The sequence below is a fragment of the Stegodyphus dumicola genome, chromosome X1, assembly GCF_044657685.1.
Source record: "Stegodyphus dumicola isolate Sdum_Otavi_A_Nest chromosome X1, ASM4465768v1".
Classification (NCBI taxonomy): Eukaryota; Metazoa; Arthropoda; class Arachnida; order Araneae; family Eresidae; genus Stegodyphus; species Stegodyphus dumicola.
The window spans coordinates 42,229,160-42,255,955 of record NC_140780.1 but is presented as its reverse complement, the minus strand read 5'-3'; the positions used below and the strand labels follow the sequence as shown (position 1 = coordinate 42,255,955).

Below are 26,796 nucleotides of genomic sequence, written 5' to 3'. Positions count from 1 at the left end.
CAGCTAATCAGTTCAGCACTTCGAATGGCTGACGATATATGCTTCAAAGGACGACATGACGACTGTAGGATTTCACTCAGAGCCTGTAGCCACAGATATAAATAAGATATAAATAAGAAATACAAGCCACTATTTTTAAGTCCAAATAATCATTCAAAATAGGTACCTCCTTCAACTCATAGATATACGTAACGAATTTAACTTCTAGTGCTGCTGTTGTTGTTGTTGTCTTGTCCATATTACATGGAACAAAAGTTGCCAGAGCCTACGCCAAAGAGAGGTTGGACTTATATCCCCCCCAATTTTGAGGGAAAGCCCCTTCCACCAATCCACACGAGAGGATTTTCGGCTCGCAGCATATTTAGAGTGCCGTCATGCCGCATCGACACTATACATTTACGAACATCCATGTCTTCTACGGGATTCGAACCCTGGCCCTTCGGTACCGTAGTAGGCTCCACTATACCGTCTGGGAGACATTCAACTTCTATTAATTCAATGGTAATGAACTTCTTCATTACAGTACATATTTTTGTGCAAATTTCAACAATTATATGAAATACTAAATTACTAACAGTACTAAATATCATCCTTTATTTTCACTCAAATATCGGCGGATTTCCAGATCAAACACAATTAAAGTGTTGCTATTAGAAATTGATAAAAGTTTATAAATTATTAAGTGACATGGCAGGAATTGTTCTAGCAACAATATATCATTATCAGAAAATAAATTCTTTCAGAATTCAAGTACAATCTTCTTTGTTTATTAGAAGTATAGAATAGTATTTTTACAAAAAAAAAAAAAAAAAAAAACTTAATGCTATTCCGCATATTAAAGCTACGATTGTCATTTATTTCGAGTGGACTGGATTATTTAATGATGACAAAACACACTAAATGTATCTGCCTTTGCAGAGGAATACCCTCGTAGAGGGCTCTATAAGGAAGGTTAGTCTGTTTTTACATTACACATGAGATGGATCATAAAACATGAGTCGTCAGGGATTAGAATGCAAAGTTAACTACCACGTGTTTCGCAGCTTTAGCTATATGGCACATGATCGACTAAGGTGCTCATTTGTTAACAGGAATTTTTATTTTCGTATAAAATGTAAGATATCATGATTTTACATATACAGTGATGGCCAAAATTGTGGACACTTTTGGAAATTTTTATGCTTTTGAACTTTGTATGCTTATAGAAAATGTTACGTTTCGCAAAATGCAAACTTGTATATATCATTTTAAAGAGAATTTATTACTGAATTCAACACAAAATTCAATTATTTGCAATACAAAAAAAGTTATATGTACTTTAATATAAATAAAAAAACACAGTTATGAAGTGGTTTGTAATGTCTAGCTTTCCTGGCCAATCACTGTTCTTGTCCTGAGAACCAATCAAATGTTAGTAACTGCCAGGAGAAGCTGACATCATGTTTACACTTGAAACAATTCATAATTTTGCTTTGTTCTGTAGAAGGAGGACCTGTGTCTTATACACTGCAATTACAAGTAGGAATTTTTGTAAAAATTTTTAATATTTAGTCAAGAAACAATGACATCAAATAAAAGAGTAGATTGGACACCTAGAAAGAGATGTAATATTATTGTGTTACGAGAAAGTGGTCTTTCCTATGCTGAAATTGCAAGACAGGTGGGTGGTTCAGTGACTACATCTGGAGTCCGAAAGTTTTGTTTACGATATCAGGAGACAAATTCAATAAAAAACAAAGAAGGAAAAGGCCGAAAAAGGTGCACCACATCTATTGATGACAGAAGAATAAAAAGACTATGTTGCCAAGATAGAAAAATGTCATCAGCGGCCATCAGAAGTGATCTGAATGATGCTGGTGTTTCTGTCAGTTCAAGAACAATCAGAAGATTAACAGATGTTGTACTGAGAGATAGAACTCCAAGAAAAAAGCCTTATCTTAATTTTCAGCAACGGAAAAAAAGACTACAGTGGGCAAAGGAACACATTAATTGGACAGATGATCAGTGGTCACAAGTTATATGGAGTTATGAAACTAAGATATCGTTATTCGGTAGTGATGGGCGAAAATATGTAAGACGTAGAATAGGAGGAGCTACATCCTGACTGCATTCAAGCAACTGTGAAGAACCCAGTTAGTTTTATGATTTGGTCATGCATGTCAGCAGATGGTATTGGTCGCCTTCATGTCATCGATAGGACACTGAATGCCAGGAAATACATTGACACTATTCTAGAACCATAACTTCTACCTTTCATCAGAGATCTCTTTCCCAACAATGCTTCGTTTATTTTCCAGCAGGATTCTGCTCCTTGCCACACGGCCAAAATATCAAAAGAGTGGTTTCGTACAAAGAGCATTAAATTGTTGTCATGGCCAGGAAATAGTCCTGACCTCAATCCTATCGAAAATTTGTGGCACCGTTTGAAAACTCTTGTCTGAATGAATTGAGGCTATAATTGTTTCCTGGTATCATGTAATAACGAAAGAAGAGCTTAAAACTCTTGTCAGCTCAATGAAACGTCGATGTAAAGCTATAATAAAAAATAAAGGGTACCCTACTAAGTACTGATAACTCACTGCAATCATCACTATCTAATGTATATCGATAACTATCATTATTTAACTTTTTTTGTATTGCAAATAATTGAATTTTGTGTTTTGTATTGAATTCAGTAATAAATTCTCTTTAAAATGATATATACAAGTTTGCATTTTGTGAAACGTAACGTTTTCTATAAGCATACAAAGTTCAAAAATATAAAAATTTCCAAAAGTGTCCACAATTTTGGCCACCACTGTATATTAAAAACGAAAAGATCTAGTTAATAAACTGAATAAAGAACTAGAATTTATAAATAAAAGAGGGTGACAAGTAAAATTTCTATGCTATAGCAAAATACTAAATTATTATTGTTATTTTTAAATCTTAAGTAAAAAAAAAAATTTTGAATAAAAATGCATGAATTTTACAATTCATTAATTTTAAAAGTAAAATGGCAATAAAATGCATTAAAAATTTAATTTTGATAACTTTTGGTGTCGACTGAGTCAGAAAACGAATTACAAGACACTAGGGTTGGTTAAGCCTTAAATCACTGTATAGTTGAAATCCATGCAATACAAAAATTTCTTTGTGAATTTTGCATCTAGAACAGCAGCATCTAATATAAATGAAGATAGAGTCAATCTGCTTTTTGTTTAGATTTTCTAAGAATATAAGAATATTTTTCAACAGATTCTTAGGAGAAACATACAGTACTGCCAGTTATACATATAATTAGAGTTTTAGGGTAACTTCTTTTAGAAAACTAAAATTAATCAACTACTCAAAATCATTGATAAGTCAAAAACTAACTGATGAATATGGCTGTTTAACTACGTACACAATTTTCAGAACAAGAGACTTTTCTATAAGTGATGAGTTTCTATCTTTAAATGCAATACAAAATAAACATGTATATTTTTATTCATATTTTATGCTTCAGTTGTTCTAATTTTTTCCAAACTTTATTATTTTATCAATATTACACTTTTTCTATTTTAGTTGTTCAAAACCCATCTGGTCTTGAGAATTATGCTCAAATTAAACTTAAAAAATAAAATAGTTTTAAAAAAAGTCTCGACTGAAGAAGTTTGCTTACCTTTCAAGGTAAATTCTGCTTTCCGTGACTATACTTTTCCCTCTATTTTCACTTGATTTGTATTAATAAGTCTCATGTGAAATAATAGCTATCAGGTTGTAGAGACATTAGGTATTTTTGGAAGCAGGCAAGAGAGATTGAAAAATTAGCAACGGCTTCGCTGGGAATCGAACCACGGACCTCTGGAATACACCCCTGCGTGCAGACCACCACACCACGAAGGCATGCCAAGAAGGCGGGAGAAATAACTTATAAGGTAAAACCAAAATGTATTTTAAATACTAATGACATTCTTCTTATGCATGAGTATGCAAATCTTTCTAGTCTCGTTTCCTTACAAAATAAACAGACACATTGGGCTCACTTTGAAAAAAAAAAATTCTTTCAAATTAAAAAATCCAGCAGAAAAAATTTCCTCGGCTAATATTTATAAAAGAAACTGGAAATACTGAATCAGTATACATTTAGTAAAAGTTACTGGTGGCTTATTTTCTACCTAAAAACAAGAAAGTGATTAACTTATGTATAAAAAAATATAAAAGAAATAATACAAACCTAATTAACCTTAATACTATTATGGTATTAACTCTAATCTGAACAGCAATCAACAAAAGCACATTTTTAAAGAGCAAAATCTTTTTTCAACCTTATTCAGTCCAGTGCTTAAGCTCTACATGAATTAATGCCTTAACATGTAGGAAAATGAGTATAAATGTTAATCCCGGTAAAGCAATAAATTATTTATATAAATTCCCATAAAACTACATATGTTTTTGAATCAATATCAGTATGCTGAAAGTAACTGTATTCTCTATACTGCTAATTGTAATTTTTAATATCACACTCAATGTCAAGATAGTAATTTTATTTTCTTACAAGACAAAAAAAAAGGGAAATTTCAAATACATATTTCAACATAATATCTTACCAGAAGTGTCAACTACTGAATCAAATGGTGTAACTGTAGAAGTTTTTTGGCATTTCTCCATTTCATCTGGTAAATTTACAACAACAGGATTGAGGTCTGCAAATTAGATAAAACAACAAATATAGAAATAATCATACAACTGTAAAAAAGGTACTTTCTAATAGGAACTATGCTAAAAAGTGCTATTTATTACTTAAAAAAAAGTCATGATCTGTTACTAGAGTCACACTTCATGCTAATTTATTACATCTTTAAATTACGATTATCAAAACAGCAGTATAAAATATTTACATGAATATTTAAACATATAAAATCTTGACTTGCATTAATTTATCCACACATAAATTTCATTCATTTATATTTTATTTATTAGTTATGCTTAGCAATCTTCAATCTCCAATATAATGACGATCAGTCAGGAAAGATATATAATATGTGGTTTCTTGTTTTCTCATGAGAATCATTCTTTGCCCCCAGCAGCCAGAGCTTTGCTAGGCAAACATTCCTTGGAAATGGCTGAAGCCACTGGTCATTTAGTGAATAAATGCTTCTTAACATTTCAGAGTGATTTCACATTTAATTTCCAAGACATAGCATTATCTCAAGTTTTAATTATCGTGAAACTTTAATTCCTTTTAATATCAAATCAACACTCGATTTAAAATCATTTCTTGCAAGTACAAATAGTCTATGAATCATAATGAAAAATCTTGTGAAGTATCATATGAAGATGTTTTATTGCCTCAACAATTGGCATCTCTGTCCCCCTTTGACAAAGTATCAGTATCAAATAAAAGTTTTTGACACATATGGCACTCAGTTAATCCCAGCATCTAGCATTACCCAGCTGCATGTATAACTTGTCTCTTAATATGGTGATGGCAATATTCACCTCATTCTGAAGGCCAGTGCTGTGATAATGAGTTAGTTTTCCTTAGAAAATCCTCCATGAAGGTATCCCTCCCCTTGGGCAGATAGCCTTCATGTGCTTTGCTGTATTCAAATAGCTTAACCTAACCTGAAAACCAGTTCTGTTCCGATTTTTGTGCCTATTAGACAGTAGAGCATTTCAAAACGTTACTTTTTAGCCAAATTAGCCCAGAAAAAACTGAAGATAATGAACAGAAAACGTCTTTTACCACTGATTGCCATAATATCATAAATATACCTACAATGGGCCACCAATTTATTTAAGTTAAAAAATAAGTTTCGAGGTCATGCTTAGAAGATAAGAGAATAACAGATGATCGTTATCGCATTTTCCTATTATCTCATAAAAATACAATCCAACACCCAACTAGTTCATAATGTGGAAGTATGTTTTTCAGAAATGGTCGAATTCGAATAAAAGTATTTATGGCTCATTCTCACTTATTTCCCTAATTAATAAATCATAATTAAAATTTTTTCTCTAAAAACATATAGCAATTTATATTAAATGGCTATGTATCTACTTAACTATATTTTTAACATTTTATAAATTACCTTTAAAAGGAATGAAATATATATGATCAATTGAGTCTATTAAGAATGCAGTGCATCCATTCTAACTGAATACCATCACAGTTGAATGATCCAAAAATTTACCGTCTGCTTTCAAGAAAGCTTGTTTTAGGCCAGATAGATATCAAAGCAAAAAAGGTAAAGGGAAAAAAAACAGAGAGAGAACTTCTTATAGTTGTCATTTCTCCTCAAATACTTCAATGTTATTAAAAAAATGTGTTCTGAAAATATTAAAACTACAGGAAAAAAGAAAATGGAGAGTTAGAAACGTTTTTGTACACATCTTCCTCCTTTCTCAATCAAAATTTCTACTTTCTGAAGATTGGGACAGTTTGATTCATTTAAAAATGAAACAGGATCAGAGAGAAAGAAATCTATCTTGAAACATCTGATAACCGGAAAAGACAATCTGTATCATTCTTAGGAGTGAAAATAAATGCACAAAAGTACAATGTGTGATTCTGAAAATAAAAAAAGTTATAATATGTGTTCTAAGAACTAAAGCCAACAAAAGGTTGTCATGGGAAACAGGGTTCTTCATATCACTATTCCAGAAATTATTGCAGTGATACTGCTACAACAAATCCGAATAAAAGACTGGAAATTAATGCACATTTTTATAAAAAAAATGGCTTTTAGCGAAAAATTACTAATAAAGTAAGATTACAACTCACCTCAGTTATGAAAATTTTTTCATAAAGTAATTTGTTGTGTAGTCTATTCAGCTGTTTATATGCAACTTGTTACATTTTGTCATACATATAAATATATACTATATGGCAAAATTTAAATTTTCATAACATATATGAGTAGTGCACATCAAGTATGCCCATTATGAGCATGTTACAAATTTAGTGTTCTCACTACTGAAACATTAATTTTTTATATAATTTTGAGAATTTTTATTTTTATTTATTTATTTATTTTTGATTTCATGTGATAGTTATAAATTAGAGTTTAGATAATGATAAAAATAAAATAATCGTGCTAAGTTCCGAGGATGACTGATTGAATATAATAATGTGTCCCACTTTGGTAAGTTCACCCTAAATGTAGTCTTTTAATCAGAGCATTGCAAAACTTCACAGACTACTAACAAATAATAAATAATAAAAACTTAACAAATAATAAATAAGCTTCATTTCTGAAATAAAATGTTCAGAAGTTCTAACCCAATGAGAAATATTGATAAAAAAGTATTGAAAAGCTGTGCAAAAATAACTTAAAATATAAAAAATGTTTGAAATAAGATCTTTAATACAAATGAAATGAAAGCAAATTTATACATCATTTGCAATGTGAATGCTTTCTCTCCTAAATTAATCTAAATATTGTTCTAAACAATTGAAATCTGAAAAGGAATACCACCATTAATTTTAACAAATTCTTCACAGCCTCATAGTAGAAATTACAATGGCTGAAATTAAGCCAATGGGTACTAATGATTAAGTATAATTTTAACAGCTTAATTAAACTCCTGTAAATTCTGTGACACTGCTTTTGCAATTATGACAGCAGAAATTACTATGGAATTTTAGTGTTTAATATGCGAGTTTACAGAATTGTTCCAAAAGTTTACAGAATCCTTCCTGACAATAAGAACATTTCTCTCGATGATTTTGGGCAATAATAGTTAAAACAAAGCCACTCAGCTCTCTATTATTTTGTTAGATTTGATATAATTCACTGTAGAAAGTTTTCTATCTGTTAATACGAGCTTTCTGTACAGGGGAGAGTAAATCAACAGAAAATGTTAAAAAGTTTAATTATATAGATATATTTAAATCATTCAAGGAGTTTACAAACAACTTTTAAATTTCCTTCTTTAAAAATGCTTGAAAATAAAATATACATACAAGTTATAAACAGTTTTGACACAGTTTGCTGTATATTAAAGAAAAACACTTGAAATTTAATTTAGTTTTTTTTTTTTTTTTTTTTTTTTTTTTTTTTTTTTTTTTTTTTTTTTTTTTTGGTTTGTTTTTGTTTTGTTTTGTTTTAAGAAATTAAATCTTGACAAACACTGATGAGGGTTTGATTTAGTTTTGGGGTTCAGGCACAGCATCATTCATGAAGTTCTAATATATACTTCCCTTATTTTGTCTGGGAGGATTATGAGAAATACAGGTATTATGTATAGGTATTAGGTATTCTTTAAAATATTACACCTTAGATCTGGATTTAGTGGGCCTGGACAGAAATCTAGCCCAAGGCCCAGTTTGGGCATGGAATTTTAGAGACATGATTAAATATCAAAAACGAACAATATTTCAGAACTAAATATGGAAGGTAGATCCATTTTTCAAGCATGTTATACAAAGTTATGAATCCTGAGACATCAGCTACCTAAAGCATCAGTTAACTAATGCTATTTCTACAATTAAACTATATTTATCTTCTGATCAACATGGTAGAAAACTGTGCATTCTACATGAAACTAATTGGTTTGCATAGGTTTTCAAGCTATATGAGGCAAACTGCATCAAAATGCATTTAAAAAATTAAGAATTATGATTTATGATCACAAGTCAAAATTCTGAGTACATAACTTATCTCTTAAGTAATTCCTTTCATACAAATAATATTTAAAAGATGGCTCTTTACTTTTTTTTTTTTTTTTTGCTATTTCATAAAGATATTTATAGCATAACATTCATTTGATATACTATAAAATTTCAGATGAATTTTGCTCTATATATTAACTTTAGCTCAGCATGTGCACTACAAATTTAGCTGTCATTAAAACACTAAAAAATAAATGTGTAAAATTTTGTTTATATATTTATATGAGAAAAAATGATAGTATAAAAATCCTCTGCTATTCATATCATTAAAAAGGTTAGACTGAATTTTCTTGTGATGGGAAAAATATCACACAATGCTTGCATTTCATCTTTTCAGTATTTATATAATACTTAAAGAGCTAATTCTACTCTCCATTACAATCTGTTATCAGAAAAAATACAGAATTTTTAAATTTCTATAATATAAATGTATTAATATTTAAATAAGATACTCTCATGTTTTGAGACCGTGGAAAAAGGTTTACTTTGGATTGAATATGAATTTACATGGATATAATTAACATTTTTAACGAGAAATATTTCATATTTAGTCATGAATTAAATATGCTTGATTTATAATTAAAACCTGAAACAGTTTCATACTTACAGTATAACGTATAATAACTAGACAGGCAGCTTTAAACAGGAAAAGTTAATTACAAATTTTTTTGTAAGTAAAAATAGCACACAATAAATTTAAAATAAAATTTTTATGCTAATGTAGCACTGTGTCCTTTCATTTTAATTGGGACAATCTTAAAAATAATCTTTATTTCATAATAAAATCTTAATTTTAGAACTAAAAATGTGTTAATGAACTTGTTTAGAAAGCAAAATACATTAAAAATATTTGAAGCTGTTAACTCTAATTTTAATTATTCAATAAAAACTTTCATGCATTACATTAAAATTTAAGCTTTCATCTCAAATTTGCCTCATGAATTATTTAAAATATCGAAAAATTAATTGTTTGGGAGCTGTTAATTTACTACATGCATAGCAAAATTTACTTGCCGAAGGTTTCTATTGTGAATCTCAAGTTACAGCATTAATAAATATTTTATGGCACAGAAATTTTCATTTTCCCCATTTATCACATATGTTCAATAACACTGTTTTAAAATAGCAGTGAGAAATAGTTATTAAATTAAACTGTTGCACTTATCATTATTAATAGATTCTTTTATCAAATTTTAAGATTTTGTTACAAGTAACAGTTTTCTCTTGCTTTATATATCAGATATCAAATTCCAGACCCATATTTAATTTTTTTCTCAATAAATCTCAATTCAGTTTAAATCTCTATAATCACATACTGGAATGTGCTAGGCTATGTTAATGGATAAAATAATTTTAAATCTCACATTTAATTTAATAAATCATGTATTATTAATTTTTATGTAAATTTTGTAATTTATGATCCCAAGTTCCCTATAGTTACCACAAAATTTATTTCATACACAACTATTTCCAGTTTTGCAGTTTTTGAAAATAATATTGTTTCAGGTAATGTTTCATATGTGGAAAAAAATGCGGTTGAGGTAATATTTAAACTACATGGTTAATAAAAGTCTCCTCAGGATTTCAGAATATGTACCAAAAAAATTTGATTTATGGTAGCTTGAGGAAAATACATGCACTACTTAAAAGAGTATTACTATAATTTTGTGAAACCGAAGCAACTAATCAAAAACAAAATTTTAAAAAGCATTTCAATTTTTCCTTTTAGAAGTGCATTTACTGTTAAAAATTGAAATTCATAAAGGTAAATAAAGAAAAACTATAGTTAAAATTAGGAAAAGCTTGAAATGAAAAAAAAAATTAAGCCTTGGAAAATAATTTCAAATAATTTAAAGAAAACTAAAATGGAAATATTTTTAAAAAAATGAAAGAAATAATAAAAATAAGCTAAAAATCTATAAAATAAAACCAAACCAAACATGCAAACGTAACTTACTATTTTGTATTTTATCTTCATAGATTTTTTCCTTTGAAGAATTCATATCAGTTTCCCACCCGTCTTTCAGGAGGGAATCAGAATCAGAACTGGACGGTGGAGGAGGGGTGAGGGATGGTGGGACACTAACATGAGAGCTCTTATGAGTACTAATGTGTTGGAACATTTGGCCCCCATACCGTGGTGAGTTGCTTTCAAGATCCTCAGCAGCACTGCCATAATTGCGAACGGTATCAAATTTTGCAAGTGCACTCAGTGATTCCTGTGTACTAGGAGTATATGATGCAGGACGAGGAGGCAGAGGTGGTGTAGTAAATGTGGCATCCAGATTACTTATCTTGCTCACACGCTTTACATTATCCTTCTCTATAATAGCATTTTTTAGCATGAACTCATTGGCTCCTGGATCATCTCCAAGCTGCAGACTTGGCCTCCTTTGTCGTCTCTGAACAGAAAAAAAAAATTGTAATTTAAATCAAATTTTGTGCTTAGTTTTTTAATAAAACCCTTAAAGCTGAAATCATATTCAGCGACAAAGCAAAATTATTATGCATATAGATAATCATTTGCACTAAATCTCTCGTAATAACTTTCATAACTTAGAATGCCACGTTTCTAAGCAATATGAAAACTGCCACCTTCTACTTTGACATGCTATTCAATTTAATTAAACACTTGCTTATTCAGTTACTATTGAACTAATCATTTTCTAATAGAAATAAGTGAGAATTGCTTATTTTTAATTTTAAATAAAATAGCTATTAACGAAATCATTGCACCTTCTTTTTTAATTAAATTTTTTATAAAATTATTACCTCCCTACATAAAATTTTTTTCATTAACTTTTTATTTCCTCCTCTCTGTGCCTTTTCTGAATATTTTAGCTCTCTTTCTCTCAGTTTGTTCCGGTTTGTTTCCTATTTTTGATGTATATTTTGAAACAGAACTCTGGATTATATTTTCTTTTAAATAATGCCTTCAGTATTCCTGGACCTGTTATGATGCTACTACTTCGAAGCTAATAAAGTGCACAACATACAATTTGGATCTATCATATTTAGTGATACAATAAAAAATTACTTCAAAATTATTTTTACAACTAAATAAATAACTTCAAATTAAAATCTTTTATTTTATTATCACCAACCTAGAAGCATACAAGTTTTTCCATATTTTGAATTATTTCCGTTCTTCACAAATTTTACGGTTTTGTAATTTTTTGAAATGATAAAATCTACACTATAGATATAAAAGAATTTTCATATCAAAGTAATATTTCTTTCACTTTATATCTAAATAATATTTAAAACTTAATAATTTACAGTGAACATGAATTCTAATCCACAATGGGCAACATAATTAACACAGGCTCAAATCTTTTGTTTATTGATGTGAGGTTTAAAAAATTACTGTTAGAAAAATAAAAAATAACTTCTGATTTTTATAACTATACATTATTTATTCAAAAGATAAAAACTATAAATAGAATAGTTGTATATATACACAGGATATAGATCCTTTCAAAACGATCTGAATGGAAGATATTTAATCCCCAAGGCAGGATTACTTGAACTATATGATCAACTAGCTTAAATAACAGCAGCAACACCAATAAACCAGACACCCATTAATTCGTCAGTCCTTATCTTATAGGCATTAAACAGCTGCCTACCTTAAAACTGGAAAGCCAGGAGGTTCCCATGCTTCAAACCAGCAGTTTCCATGTTGCACAGCAGCATTATTTCAAAAGAACTCAAAACTGATTTAAATTTGCTTTATAATATGTGATTCAGTTTATTTAACTATTTATAACATGATCGTGTTGTAAAATATATTAATATTTACTTACATGTTCTAAATTTCATGTTCTTTGGATAATTTCATTTCGTAAATTTCTAACACTTTTATACAAAGAAAATTATGAGTAGGGTAGAAAGGCTTTAATTTACCAAAGTACTTTTAAACACAGAAAAAACAATAATAATGAATGTACATACTATCGTACGGATAAACTTAGTAAAGTACCGTACACTGATTTAAACAACAATTGGTTGAATCTAGATTTAAAATTCTATAAATGTCTACAGTACATTAAGACAGTTTTTAGTTACCAACCTTGATATGTGAAAAACCGGTAGATTTTCACAGAAAAAACAGGAAGTGTCAGGGAGGTTATAGCACTCAGGGGTACAATTTTTAAAGAACTCCAAATTCATTTTATAATGCATGATCTGGTTATCAAATTATTATATGATCCTGATGTAAAATATATTGATATTTTACTAGATATTTTATGTCCTCTGATTAATTTCGTTTTGCAATTTTCTTAAATTTTTATTCTGTGAAAATCCCAAATAGGAAAGGAAAGCTTTAATTTTTCAAAGTACTTTCAAATACAATTTAAATTAAATAAAATAATTAATAAACATACAACTGTGTAAATAAACTCAATAATGTATCATTTATTGATATAAAACAACACTGAATACAAACATTAATAGGTTAAATATTGGTTAAAACTCCATAAAATGTTCTACAAACATATACAGCAGATTAGGGCAATTCAGATCAAACCGAATTTAATAAGAAAAATTATGCTAAAAATCATAGAGAATAGGAGGCTGGAATTTGCACAATTTTAAGTTTCATTAATCTAATAAATTTCATTCACTACTGGGAGACATCTTACAGTCTTTCTGAAAACATAAAGATAAATATTCTTAAAAATTATTTTCACTATGATAAAACGTGCAGCATTTTCTTTAATTTTTCTGTTAGAAAATTAATAAAACTAATTTTAATATTTTGAAAACTAAATATTTTCATATGATGAAATTTAGTACTCAAAAGTTTCTGAAAGACCAAAGAAACTATAAGATTTATTTATATTTATGCACCATGACAGTTAAAATACTGTTTGCTCATGTTTTACAATTAAGTGAGGCTCATGAAATATATTTACCTTATGTCGTATTCTCCAGCAACAAGCAAGTATCACAGCCAGAAGCATTATAAAAATTACAACAACAGCAATACCAATTATTTCTTCTATGGTAGTATTCCATCTGGTAGAAGTTATTGAATTAGTGTAAAGAAGATCAGTACAGAGGGCACCAGTAACATTCAGTGAGCATTGACAGTGAAACGATCCTGGTACATTGTGGCATGTTGCACCATTAGCACATGGGTTAGCTTGGCATTCATTTACATCATACTGACAGATGTCACCATAAAACCCTCGACATTTGCAAAGGGGTCCATATGTTCCTTCTTCACAAACACCCCCATTATGACATGGATTAGGATTACAGTACCGACCATAACCACAGCGCTTCCCACTAAGGCCTTCAGGACAGTCACATCGAAAGCTGTTATTCACATTATGGCAAGTTGCACCATTAAGGCACGGGTTGGAGGCACAGGGGTTTGTATCAATTTCACAACGCGGACCCAAAAATCGAGCGAGGCACTGACATGTGAAGGCATTTCCTGTTGCATTACAAGCACCGCCATTGGCACATGGTTGACTTCCACAGACTCCAGGATCAAAAAGAACAGCACACTGAAATTGCACATTAGCAAATCTAAAAAATAAAAATAAGAATGAGGCTTTATTTATGTTTCCGAAGCATTTTAAGCAGCATTACTTATTTTATACAGTATTACTTATTCAATGTGAAACTTATTAAAATTATTTATTAAAAATTCTTTTTGTAAGCCAAAAAGTGTGCATAATGCAATGTACATCATTAAAATGCTCATTTCATTAGCATCAATTAATTAATCTGTAAAACTATTATAAAGAGAGAATATGAACTTGAACATTTTTTTAAGATAATGAAAACATAAAAGTATAACGAAGTATTATATACTACCACATAATTTAAAGCATATAAATTTACAAAATTAACAAAGAAATTTCCATAAAATGAGGGATTTATAATAATTATAGTAAAGATAGCATAGCAGAGAACAATACAAACTGCAAATTTCAGTATACATAACAAATCTTTTCACAATCATCTTTACTATAATACATTTTGTGCAGTTTATGTAGCCTCGAATAACTTGAAATTCCATTGTTAGTACAATTGCCATTATTAATCATTCATAAATGCTGCTTTGACATTCAGAAATGTTTGATGATTAAAAATGATTTGTTCTCATAATAATGAAAATAATTTTACTCAAAAATAAACCTATTTTCACAATTAATAAACCATTTGTTTTCTCGGCAGTATTACAAAAAATTTTGCTTAATTGGAAATAAAGAAAATTTTCATTCAAAATTTACAACTAATTTTAGTAGTATTTAGAAGCAAACAATATTATAAAACTGTAACTTTATATATATGATTCAGACTGCACAGTAAGGATCTATAATGCAAAAGGCAAAGCTCAGGCTATTTATATTTTTACTTTTCTAACTTTAATATATGAGGAATTCCATTTTATTGCAAACCTATTTAATTAACTAGCACTACGCAGAAGCAACTTTGTATAATTTCAGTTAAAAGTTTAGGTATATTTACAATATTGAGAATGTAGTAGCAGATTTAATCAAATTTTTTAGTTTGAAAGAATAATTTTTGAAAATATTTGCTCTTTTTTTTTAAATCAATATCAAATAGAGGTTCGATATACAAGTATATATATATATATAAAAACTTCAGAGAACTTGTCTTATGAAATATGTAAATATAAATTAGAACTTTAAATTTCATATTCTAAGATAAACAATCATTCTTTAATCTGAAACATGAAAAGAGATGCCTGAAATTAAGTTCCATCTAAAATGTAACATTTTAAACACAAAAGTCTGCTAACCACCAACAATTTAAAAACACATAAATTTCTTAAGTTAACACTAAAATCAACACATTTTCATACACTTTTATTGAAAATTACTATCAACTATCTAAAACAGCAATAATCAAAATGTGTGGATTTACCTCCTCAGAGTTACAACATTATTTCTTCCTGCTACATGCAAGGGTAAAGATACACCATCTATTCTTATATCATCCATACAGCCAACAAATCCCATTCGAATATCTTCATATCCAAATACAGCTGGGTGGTGACGAACTTCAGCTCCAAAATAAATATCATTGCCATCTAAATTCAAAATATCATGAACTCCAGGGGCATTTCCTGATGTGCGATGGACTTTATCCACTATTACTTCAGCAGCATTGCCTCGCCTTTCAACACAGATATCATGCCATAAACCATCATTAACTTGTGGGTGTTCAACACGTACCAGGCCTTCCCCACTGCCACAATCAAAACGATACTGCACATAACCATTTACAATCTAGAAAATAATCAACAAATAAGTCATTTATTTTCAGTGGGGGGGAACACCTAATGTTGAAGAATTATTATAATAAACTGCTAAATTTACGAGAAAATACAAAGAACAAACTAAGAAATGATATTCTTAGGGTGCAGGATTAAGAGTATTTTAATAGGTAATCTTTATATGTATCTATCGTGAGGTTTTCTGGAATTCTTTGCATTAAAAGCATTTAGCAAATAAATAAATAAGTTTTAATAATTAAATGTTTTTCTTGATGGATTGAAAAGTACCTCAAAAAAGTAATTTCATATAAACAAAGTCATTAAAGCAACATAAATGCCCTAATATTGAGAATCAGCTCTCCTTATCTTATTTATTTATTTCATGAAAAGTATCAGGGAAAAAAGTGAGCTAGAAAACAAAGAAGTAAATGTGAAAAATAAATACTACAAGACAACAGAGTTCTTTTAATAAGCATATTAAAAAGTAAAAAATATTGTCTTTATGTTTGAGAAATGATGCATAATTACAGGATCACATATTTAATTCTTTTTTGTCTCTTTTTTAATATTTCCCTTCAGCTATGCATCTCTGAAATTATCAGCAAGTTTAAAGACTTTTAACTTCCACATAAATCTGAATTCAGTGGATTACCTTTCAGCTATTATTAAATTGCACACCTTTCCAAGCCCATCAACAGCAAAATTACTAAATATTTTTAGTTTCATCCTGAATTTGATTATCAACACTACAAGCAGCTTCATGATAATTTTCATATTTTTATTTATAAGCTTCTTAAATGAAAGTAGTTTCCTATGAAGTCCTCATGGAAGCATAACTTTGGGTTAAAAGCATTCTGCATACTGCCAGGTAAATTATACATATAATTACCTAACACAGCTGAAAAGTAACTTAAACACAGAAATAGAAATGTGTTACCAACAAATTACAGGCATTTTTTTTAATAATGAGACTGCATTTTATCTCAAACAAATAAATAAAAATCAGAGTCACTTGAATAAATTTTCAGTATAACTTTACATTATGTTTCTTAATATGTTATTACTTTCGTAGACAGTACAGGAAAATTTTTAAACTTATGTAACAAAAGAGCTAGTAAATGCAGTGTGGCAACATGTATTTCTTCAATTTTTCAATCTATTCAAAATAGTTTTACATAAATTACAAAATAAATAAAAGGAATGTGCTACTTCAGATACAGTTTTTCTAAAATCTAAACAGGAGCTTAAAGAGTTCATGTCCAGTTCAGAAATTGTGAAATATTTTCTAGACATTACAAAACTATTCTTTAGCTTGGTGCCGACACTTCTAATGTGGTCAAATTCAGGAAAAGAAAATAGAATAAAGCCTATACTTTCAAACCAAAGCCTAAAAATTTATCCTAACCTTTATAATATAAATTTTAATACTTAGACACTTGTCTAAAAATAAAAATTATAGCAATACAAAATAGTCTAACTTTTCAATAGCTCTTAAGGATAAAAAATATACTTGATGCAACAAAACAAATGTTTAATGAATTTGTGAACAAATTAAGCAGGTTTCTTAAGTTTTAAAAGTGTGTCTTACTTCTTGGCTTTCATCCCAACTAAAAATTTATACAAATCTCAGTAAAGCATGACTAAGATTACACACTGCAGTTTCTTAATTGCAACTTAAGTTGAATCTTAGCAAGATTAGATACTGTGTACCAAAATGTTTATCATTGTTCGAAGGTTTTGCTGATGATGGCAATACTTAACTTATTACGGAGAGAAGCACCAATAAACTCCAAAATTCTGATGAGAACTACAGAAGGGGAAAATTAAGAGCCAAAAAAAAAAAACATCGAAATATCTAATTGATTGAATAGTTTTAATTGTGAATTGTTGATAGCTTAACTGCATAACTTTTCACAAGTAAGTGAAACTTTGTATCATGCATTATTTTAAGTACCACCATAAGGTACAGTTCCAATAAATTTTTAGTTACTGTTCTTTAGTTGTTTGTAAATCCTTTATTATCATGTAGATGGTAATATGTCTAGATAGTTAGACAGCTGAGATAGGTCAGTAGATTCTACATGCAAAGAATTTAGCGGAAGAATTTTACATTAAATAACAAAAAAGAATTCTGAATATTATAAATATAAAATTTACCTCTAAAATACTATAATCTCTTATTCCAGCAGCATACATCAAGTTACCAGTAGCTTGTACCGTTCGAACACTGACTGCAATGCTGAGATGTCTCTCAAGAGGATTAGTTAAGGAATAACGAGCATAACTTTTCCCATTGTATGAAATAGGATTCTTTTCTGCAAAAAAAGTTCAAAATACTTTACATAATCAAAACATGCTTGTAAAACAAATAGAGATAACTAAAGGTTTGTAATAAAATATGTATATCTACTTCACAGTTTTTATTAATAAAAATATTATGATATGTTAGATATACACAGAAATTTGAACTGGTAAAACTTTCAAGGTAGGCAACCCTTCTAGTTTTCCAGAGCTGTATAAAATATCTAAAAAACGGAAATCTGCAAAATGCAGAATACAAATCTGAAATACCTTACATTAATTAATAGAATATATTAATATATACAAAATACATTTTATATAATAATGAAAAAATTCTCACCTTCATAGCATGTACTTCCTCTACATATCTTAGTTTTATCTCGATCACATAATGGCCCTGTTTTCCCAGGAGGACACTGGCAAATATAACCCAAATCTGATGGATGTGGAAAGCATACATGATGTGAGGAACATGGGTTACGGGCACATTCGTTAATTACAATATCACAGTGTGTACCTGGATAGCGAAACAAATTAAAATATATTATATGAAACAAATTTTCATCACAAAACTGGATGCTGAAAATAATTTTTATTTCAAACATTTCTTCAAAACTTAAGTTAACTAAAATTTGTAATGTTATATCAAGTTTTACCGTATTACTCAGCAAAATTAATGTTATTACATTAATATCTAAAAAATAAAACAAAAATTGTAATTTTGAATATTCAGCATAGGGCACTGATAAGATGAATACTGTCAACATTTATTAATTCATTAACAAAACGAGCTGACCCATTATGAAGAAACTACATAGTATTGTTACAAATGCTTGAAGAGGCGTTGGGAAAATAGTTCCTAGTGAATTTAGGTACCTTTCTTGGAGAATCCTAGCTGCGAATTCCTATTGGTCTAGATGTCGCAATAGTTAATCAACTACATGTCATGATATTTGGAATATTTTTATTGCATATATGAATCTCAGCTTAAAATTAATGTTATTATGATGCAAGCACGATAATGTAGAAAAGCACAACTGCATAAAAACAAAATGAAGAATTGCATAAAGCAAACAAAATCATAATAGAGATCAGAACATTAATCTTAAACATCAACAGAGACAGTCATTCAGAAAGCATACACAGGAATTAATCCCTTTCTGATTTATTTTCTTCTTTCATAGTGTGATGTAGATCTAAATTCAAGCCCACATAGCTAATAAATCCTTACTTATAAATTCAAAATACTTTTCCTTTTTTAAGTGTTGTAAATGTATCTAATGATAATGTGCTTTTATTTAAAATGCTAGCTAGTTGATGGTGCCAGCATCAGATCCTGTTATGTACAATGTTTTCATGTGAGTGAATGGGTCTCTTTCTAACCGCCATGCCATTAAATTGTTAAAAACTAAATAATATTATCCATTAGCATATAGTATCAGAACTCAACTTATTATAACCATAAGTACCAAAATTATAACAAAATGAGAAAATTAAATACTGCTCCTTGAAAGCATCTCCTAAGGATGTAGTTTTATGCGGCTAAATCTTACCTTGAAACTAAGAATTTATTTTCCAAGCAGTTTTATGTCGTATTTAGTAACAGTCCACAATTACAGAGCACTTAATTCCATTTTTTAAAGAAATTCGCTCTTATTTCCCATAAATATTACTCAAAGGCAAAAATTAGAAGAAATAAAATAACAAAACTGTACTTTAAACAATTAAATTGTATTTTAATTAAAATAATTTAATTTTTTTACATTATGTATAAATTAGTTAATTTAAAAATTAATTAAATATCTATGTATAAAAATTTAATTCACTAAACAATAATTTTTACACCTAAATTTTTATTTTTCCATATTTCAGATGAGAGTAGAAATTATTTCTTTTATGTCAAAATTTTAATTGTCAATAATGGATGTTTCTTTCCTGTGACGTACTTACACATAAATAATTCTTCATTAATTTTAGTTTACCTTCATAGAGGAGTTGAAATCCATTAAACTTTTTATTCACTTCATATATATAAGACATTGGGAACATTAAAAATAGATTTTACATATATAAAATGTAATTCAAAAAGATATAATTATACAACTGCATAAGAAATATAACCATATTTAATGCCATATTTAATAATACTGAAATAAAGCAGATCCAATGTCATCTAAATGGAATTTTGTTGTTTAAAAATTTAATGCTAAGTTTCTGAGTCTAAACATATTTGCTCATTATTTCATACTCCAACACTAGGAAACCAAAAATATATAGTAAGAGTTGAAATTAACTGAAATGTTTGTTAGAAATTTAAAATTAGTGATTTCTTTTTGAAAAATTCACACATTTCCATACTGCAGATCTACTGTGGTATTAAATTAGATGTCACTCAAATTAATAACATGTTGTATAATTATTAATTGTCATATCAACATCTTTAATAACAAACTGCTATCTAAAATCAATATAGCCACCTAAACAACTAACAGTACTTGCCCTTTTACATAAAAAAATAATAATAATTAATGTTTAAAAGGCTAAGAAAACCTAACTGCAATCCATAGTTTAGTAAGCTAATTTCACTTAATAAGTTGGCTGCACATGATCTAAAATAAGAATTCATAAAACAATGTATGTATCATTTTCGAAGAAAGTATGAGGAACAAGAAAGAATGCTTTTCATAGATGTCCTTTCAATTATATCCTGTCACAGTTTGGGAAAAGATTAAAAAATTCAACAGTGCCATACAAGGAAAAAAAGAAAGAAAAGAAAACAGAAAGAAAAAATAATTAAAAGAAAATTATTTTCTATTTACCAACCAAAAATAGCAGATTATTTAATATATATTCTAAAATAAACAATTCGATAATACTCTTATTTATATCAGTCCGTTATAAATTTATATATAACAAACTGTTTAGCATAGCTGTTATTTATGTACATAAGATAGTAGTAACTTTGATAAATAATAAAACCAACTCTATAGTACTCTACAACTATTATTGAGAACAGGATAAAATAAAAGAAAATCTATTATTGATAAATAATAAAACCAAAATACAAAATTGAGAACAGCATAAAATAAAAGAAAAACTATTATTAGTTACACATTCTAAATAAAAAAAAGGGTAGAGGGAACTCTATAACCCCTTCTTCAAAATTCAAAGTACTAAAACTGTTTATTTAAACAAACTGTTCTAGCTCCTTACTTACATAAAATGAAAGTTTCTAACTACCAAAATTATTCTTAACTTACCACCATAACCAGAGTTACAAACGCATTCCAGTTTGCGAACATGTTGGGGTGAAACATAGCCCAAAGACTCTGTGGTAATACTGACAACATAAGTTTCATCTAGAACAATTCGATCAACACATTCTCCATGGACACAATAATCTGTAGTGCATCTATCTTTTATTATCTGTACATAAAAAATTATTAAATAAGCTAAGTTAATTAACAACCATTAAAACATGAGAAAATGTGTAAATTTTTAGAAATTTGACTTATTTACAGAATATTGAAAAGTAATAATGCAAGGGCTATCATGACTTTTGTCTAAAACATTTCTGTAATGTAAGAAAAGCATGAAGATGATAATCAATAATAAAGCAATTATATTTTTTATTTATTTCACATGAGTTGTTTAAAAAAAGCAGTCTCAACTCTTTATATAAATAGTAGTTAATTCACTTATTTCTACAGCTACAGTAAAAATTATGTTTTTTGCAAAAGCAAATATTTATCAAATATATTAGCGCTTGTGACTCTTACGAATATATAATTTCCTTGAAGATAGTTTAATTACATAAAAAATTTAGAAACACTTATATTACATCTAACTTTAATTCAATAATATGAAAACTGTTCAGTTGAAAGAAAACAGCTGAAATACTTAACATAACTAGTACAAGTAATAAATCTGGTCTTCCGCACAGTGCCTGACTTTGAAAATGTAAAATAATTTTGCCAAAACAAAAATTATTTCAGTAAAGTTTTAGCAATGAGACAACTCAATCAAGACCAGATACCTGCCATGTTACATTTAATATTTTACATTTTGTACTAATAATCTAATAATAGATTAATCCAAACAAACCAAACTGTTTATAATTAAAAGTAAAGAATATTAAAATATCAGATAATTTTAATTAAGTTTAATACACCCTTTTTAAAATACATGCATCCTCAAAATAATAATAATTTATGTTTCATGCACCATTATGCATTACTTATAAATTTCTATGCTAAAGAAGCAAATTTCAGCTCACAGTTCTAATAATTTTTATTAATGATTTAATGTTTAATAGGCACTATATAAAATATAAAATATAAAATGGCCTATGTATATAATAAAATTATTTAATACTTATTGTCTACTCAATTTCTGTGAATAGTGTAATCAATCCCAAAAATAAATAATGAATTAAATTAAAGCAAAATTAAGGAAATTAAGAATAGAATTATGAAATAAATTTCATTTAAAATCACAATCAGCAAGTTTTTATTTTTCATTTAATTTGTTGGGCGAGAGGCACAGTTCTTTTACACAATTTATGTTCTATTAACACACATTACTTCAAAATTATATTTGCTGTGGACACCCTGAGCATTATCTTAGCATAAGAAACAGCATAAATGTTGAATTTGGTTTACAAAGACAATGAAATTACATAATTTAGATATCCCACAACATCAGTTTTTCCCCCCAGTATCATGTTTCTGTCGATATTAGTGTGAACATCTTTCAAAAAATGTAAATTAAAATTGTGTAATGGTAGGGATATCTGATACAGTGCATATACAGGACAAATTTGAAGGTACTTTTGTGTTCCTAAAGAACAGGGCATAAGAAAATATTCTTAAAGATTAACTGACTTAAAGACTAAGAGCAATGAAATGTTTGAAAGATACACCTCAGAAAGAGAAATTTGCTGGAGTGCTGTTGCAAAATAGGTCAAGTGTTACCAGAAGTCAACTTATTCGAATTCTTAAAGTTACATGATTAGTTAATTAAATTAGTTTTTCAGAACTTAATTACCAAAAAAACATAATAATCATAGCTTAAAACACAGAAAAATATAACAATCATAGCTTTATTAAGAATTTCAGTTAAAAACTTTAATTAAATAGTAATCATCAGCTGTAATATGAAGCAAAAACTACTTTCCATTTTCATCATTTTTAAATTACTTGATCCTAAAATAATTTTTTACTGCCAATGATGTTGTATATTACTTATTAAAATGTAGGTGTATATAATAATTTTGAAAAGTAATTTTCTTTCTTGTAACTATTATTTGCATTTATGAGTCCTTATAATGCAGCAGCCTTCAAAGATATTATCCACTTTTCCATTACTTTCATGATAGCCTTGAATTTGCATCACAACTTACAATTATAAGTGCATATACATACTTTTCAAATACAAAACTGCACAGTAATTTCAGCTGTAATTAAGTTTTGATAATGCAGTTTTGATGAGCTAATGAATTAATCAAAGTTTTGAAGCAAAAAATTGCTTTACTTCAAGAAAATTGTTATATGAAATTCACATATTTGTATGCAGAGGAAACAGTTCTCAGATTGAAATACATGGTAAACAGAATGTATGGAATCATTCAATAACTACTGAATTCTTATGACATTATGTTTTAAAAATAAAACTTTGCAATATATTTGAATTATCTCGTAATTGATACAGCACAAGTCCTAGAATACTTTATTTTCCTCAATGGGGTGGCTTGGGAAAGATTTCAGTGTGGCATTAATGCTCTGATCATGACTATCCATCTGTATGGATAAACTTTATTTATACATACAACTTTCTATATTACTATGTAACTTTCATTATTATCAAGGGATCGTGATTTATGATTTGATTTAAGCACAGATAGCTATGATGGATGCTATATTATACTGCATGATCAGCAGTCAACATATTGAAGCAGTTTATTTCACTAGTAAATGTCCTCTCTCCAAGTAATCCTTCTGAGAGAACTGCAACCATTTATTCTTTGTTCTCTATTACTGAAACTTTCAAAATGTCTTTAGCTACCTTTTATATCTGCATTTTTGAGGTATAAGTAAAATTAATATAAGTATTTTAATATTAACAATATTATTTATGCTAAAGGATCTCAGTGTAGCAGATATAGCACCAGAAGTTTTAGAAGATCTCTTTTTAATATGCTGTACCTTTTAAATATGGTTTGGAAAGAATATATTTTTTTACCTTGAAGGGGGAAAATTAATCATTTTTCCTTAAAAGAAAAAAAGAAAATTACGTCCAAAGGGGAGTTTTTTAACATTTTGTCTGTTACCTTTATTTATTAAATATCACGTTCTATTAAATATCACTTAAATCATAAAATTCAGTTCAAGAGCAATATCGCAAAATAATTTTAAATTGAGCATACCTTTAGAATTTCCAATGCAGAGTCTCGCGCATTGGAGATAAAAATGTTTTTTCTGTACAACGTTGCCATTGCTCACTTTGAAATCTTTGAGTTTGTTAATCAAAAATTCGCTAAAGTTTTACAGAATATGAAATCGATAATAAAACAAATTACAAATTTGGGCTTCCACATGCCCATATTCTCAGTAGGATTACGTCATTCAAAATTCGATGGCTCTATGTACAGTTGTTTTATCACAATGCGAGAAATATACATAAATTTATGCAGATTTCTAATTATTTAATTTCTTCAAATATAATGCAGAACTCTAACATTTGGTGGCAACAGTTTGAAAAGTGAAATGGGCATTTATAGTGAACCAACGTAAAATCGCAAAACGTAAAAACCATTGTCCATTGTCCTTCAGGGACAAAACCCCTTTGGACTAAAAAAAAAAAAAAAAGGGAATAAAGAATATCATTATTTAGAAAGAGCCTTTTTTTCCTTCAAATATTTCAGTTTTTAATGGGCAAAAAGTACATATATGCACATGAATACAGAAATATGTTAACTACACAAATGATAATGTTATAAGATATTTCTTCCGCCTTCATGGTGTAGTGATCAGCACACTGAGCCGGTATTTCAGAGGTCCGTGGTTCGATTCCCGGCGAAGGCAGTTGCTAATTTTTCATCTCTCTTTCTCCAAAAATACCTAATGTCTCTACAGGGGCGCCCGAACTAAAAGGGTCGTGGATGATCTCCACACCCAGGATTTGGCGCTTGGATCCCCAAAAAACCCCAGTCATCCTATAAAAGGGGAAGTATATAAGGTATTTCTCCCGCCTTCCTAGCATGCCTTTGTGATGTAGTGGTCAGCACACTGAGCCGGTATTTCAGAGGCGAAGGCAGTTGCTAATTTTTATCTGTTTTGCTCCAAAAATACCCAATGTCTCTCTACAATGTTTTACTGTATTCTCAAATGCTGAATAATATCACTTAAGGAAGCAAGCACTTAAGGATGTCTTCTTTAATAAATTATTCCACACCAATTTTAAATATAGCAGTTACTCTTTTATCTTATAGATTCTTTTTGAACAATTACAAATTATGCACCTTAATTAAAAAATTTTATTGCAAAACATACCTTGACAACTTTCAGATTAGAGGCAGTTTCAAATAATGTTTGTTTTTCCTTAATTTTAGTCAGTAGCTGTTTTGCAGGGTAATAAACATGAGGACTTTTCCGAACTGCGAACAAAACATCAAGGTCACGGTTGGTATCTCGCTTTTCTTTAGTTGTCACTGCTTCTGCCGGCTGAATGCTTAAAATATCTATATCTTTGGTTCGAATATTTAAGGCACTGCGTAAACCATGTAGAAAATTCTTACGATGGCTTAAAATGAAATCTTCTGGAGTAATGCCCTTTAACCTCATGCCAACACTGTTTTTCACAGCTTCTTCACTAACCATGTTAACTTCAACTAAAATAACTCCATAACTTGTGAACTTTCCATCTGTCACACTAACATTAACATTATATGAGCCTACATCAAGTCCTGGCAGAGCAACTAAAGTTCCGTCTTCTCTGTCAACTGAAAAGAGTTCTTTAAAGGGAGATACAACTTCATAATGCAATTTATCATATGGATCACCATCAGTTGCATGAATACGACCCATAACTCCACCAGGAAATTCATCTCGAAAGGAATTTATCACAACTTCAAGGGGTGATATGATAGGAGGAAACTGACTCTCCTCAATAATTAGTGCAGTAACCCAAGAATCAGTAGATAATGGTGGATCGCCATTATCTGAAACTTTTAATTGCAGAACATATTTATCTTTTTTCTTGTGATTAAATTTTATAGCTGTGCGCAGAGATGCATCTTGTTGAACTAATCTAAAAGCACCATCTTCATTACCAGACAAAATTTCTAATAAAAATGGGCCAGTGTTTGGTGGAGCATCAGCATCAATAATTGTAAATTTAAGAACTGTGTAGCCAAGTGGTCTTCCTTCCTAAAAATGAACAATGAAATTTGTAAATTAAACATTTACTGAAGACTTTAGGAAATTATAATATGACAACATAAACATTAATGCATGCATATTTCAATAAAAGATAAAATTTCTATAAAAATTAGCAATATTTTTAGTGAACTACACTAAGATTTAATTACATTAAATTA

At 28.9% G+C, this 26,796-nt stretch overlaps 1 protein-coding gene across 15 annotated transcripts in view; it reads right to left on the bottom strand.

Annotated features, from left to right (window-relative positions):
* Nucleotides 1-26,796, bottom strand: part of LOC118199398 (fat-like cadherin-related tumor suppressor homolog) — a 1,041,672-nt gene that overhangs the window by 10,211 nt on the left and 1,004,665 nt on the right. For all 15 annotated transcript variants that reach the window (XM_085808597.1, XM_085808606.1, XM_085808602.1 and 12 more), the window contains 8 exons: nt 25,751-26,626; nt 21,461-21,626; nt 18,541-18,717; nt 18,057-18,214; nt 15,548-15,912; nt 13,558-14,179; nt 10,596-11,040; nt 4,572-4,667 (listed from right to left, as the gene is read on the bottom strand). In XM_085808597.1, the coding sequence (XP_085664723.1) occupies nt 4,572-4,667; nt 10,596-11,040; nt 13,558-14,179; nt 15,548-15,912; nt 18,057-18,214; nt 18,541-18,717; nt 21,461-21,626; nt 25,751-26,626 (2,905 nt within the window). The remainder of the gene's footprint in view (nt 1-4,571; nt 4,668-10,595; nt 11,041-13,557; nt 14,180-15,547; nt 15,913-18,056; nt 18,215-18,540; nt 18,718-21,460; nt 21,627-25,750; nt 26,627-26,796) is intronic.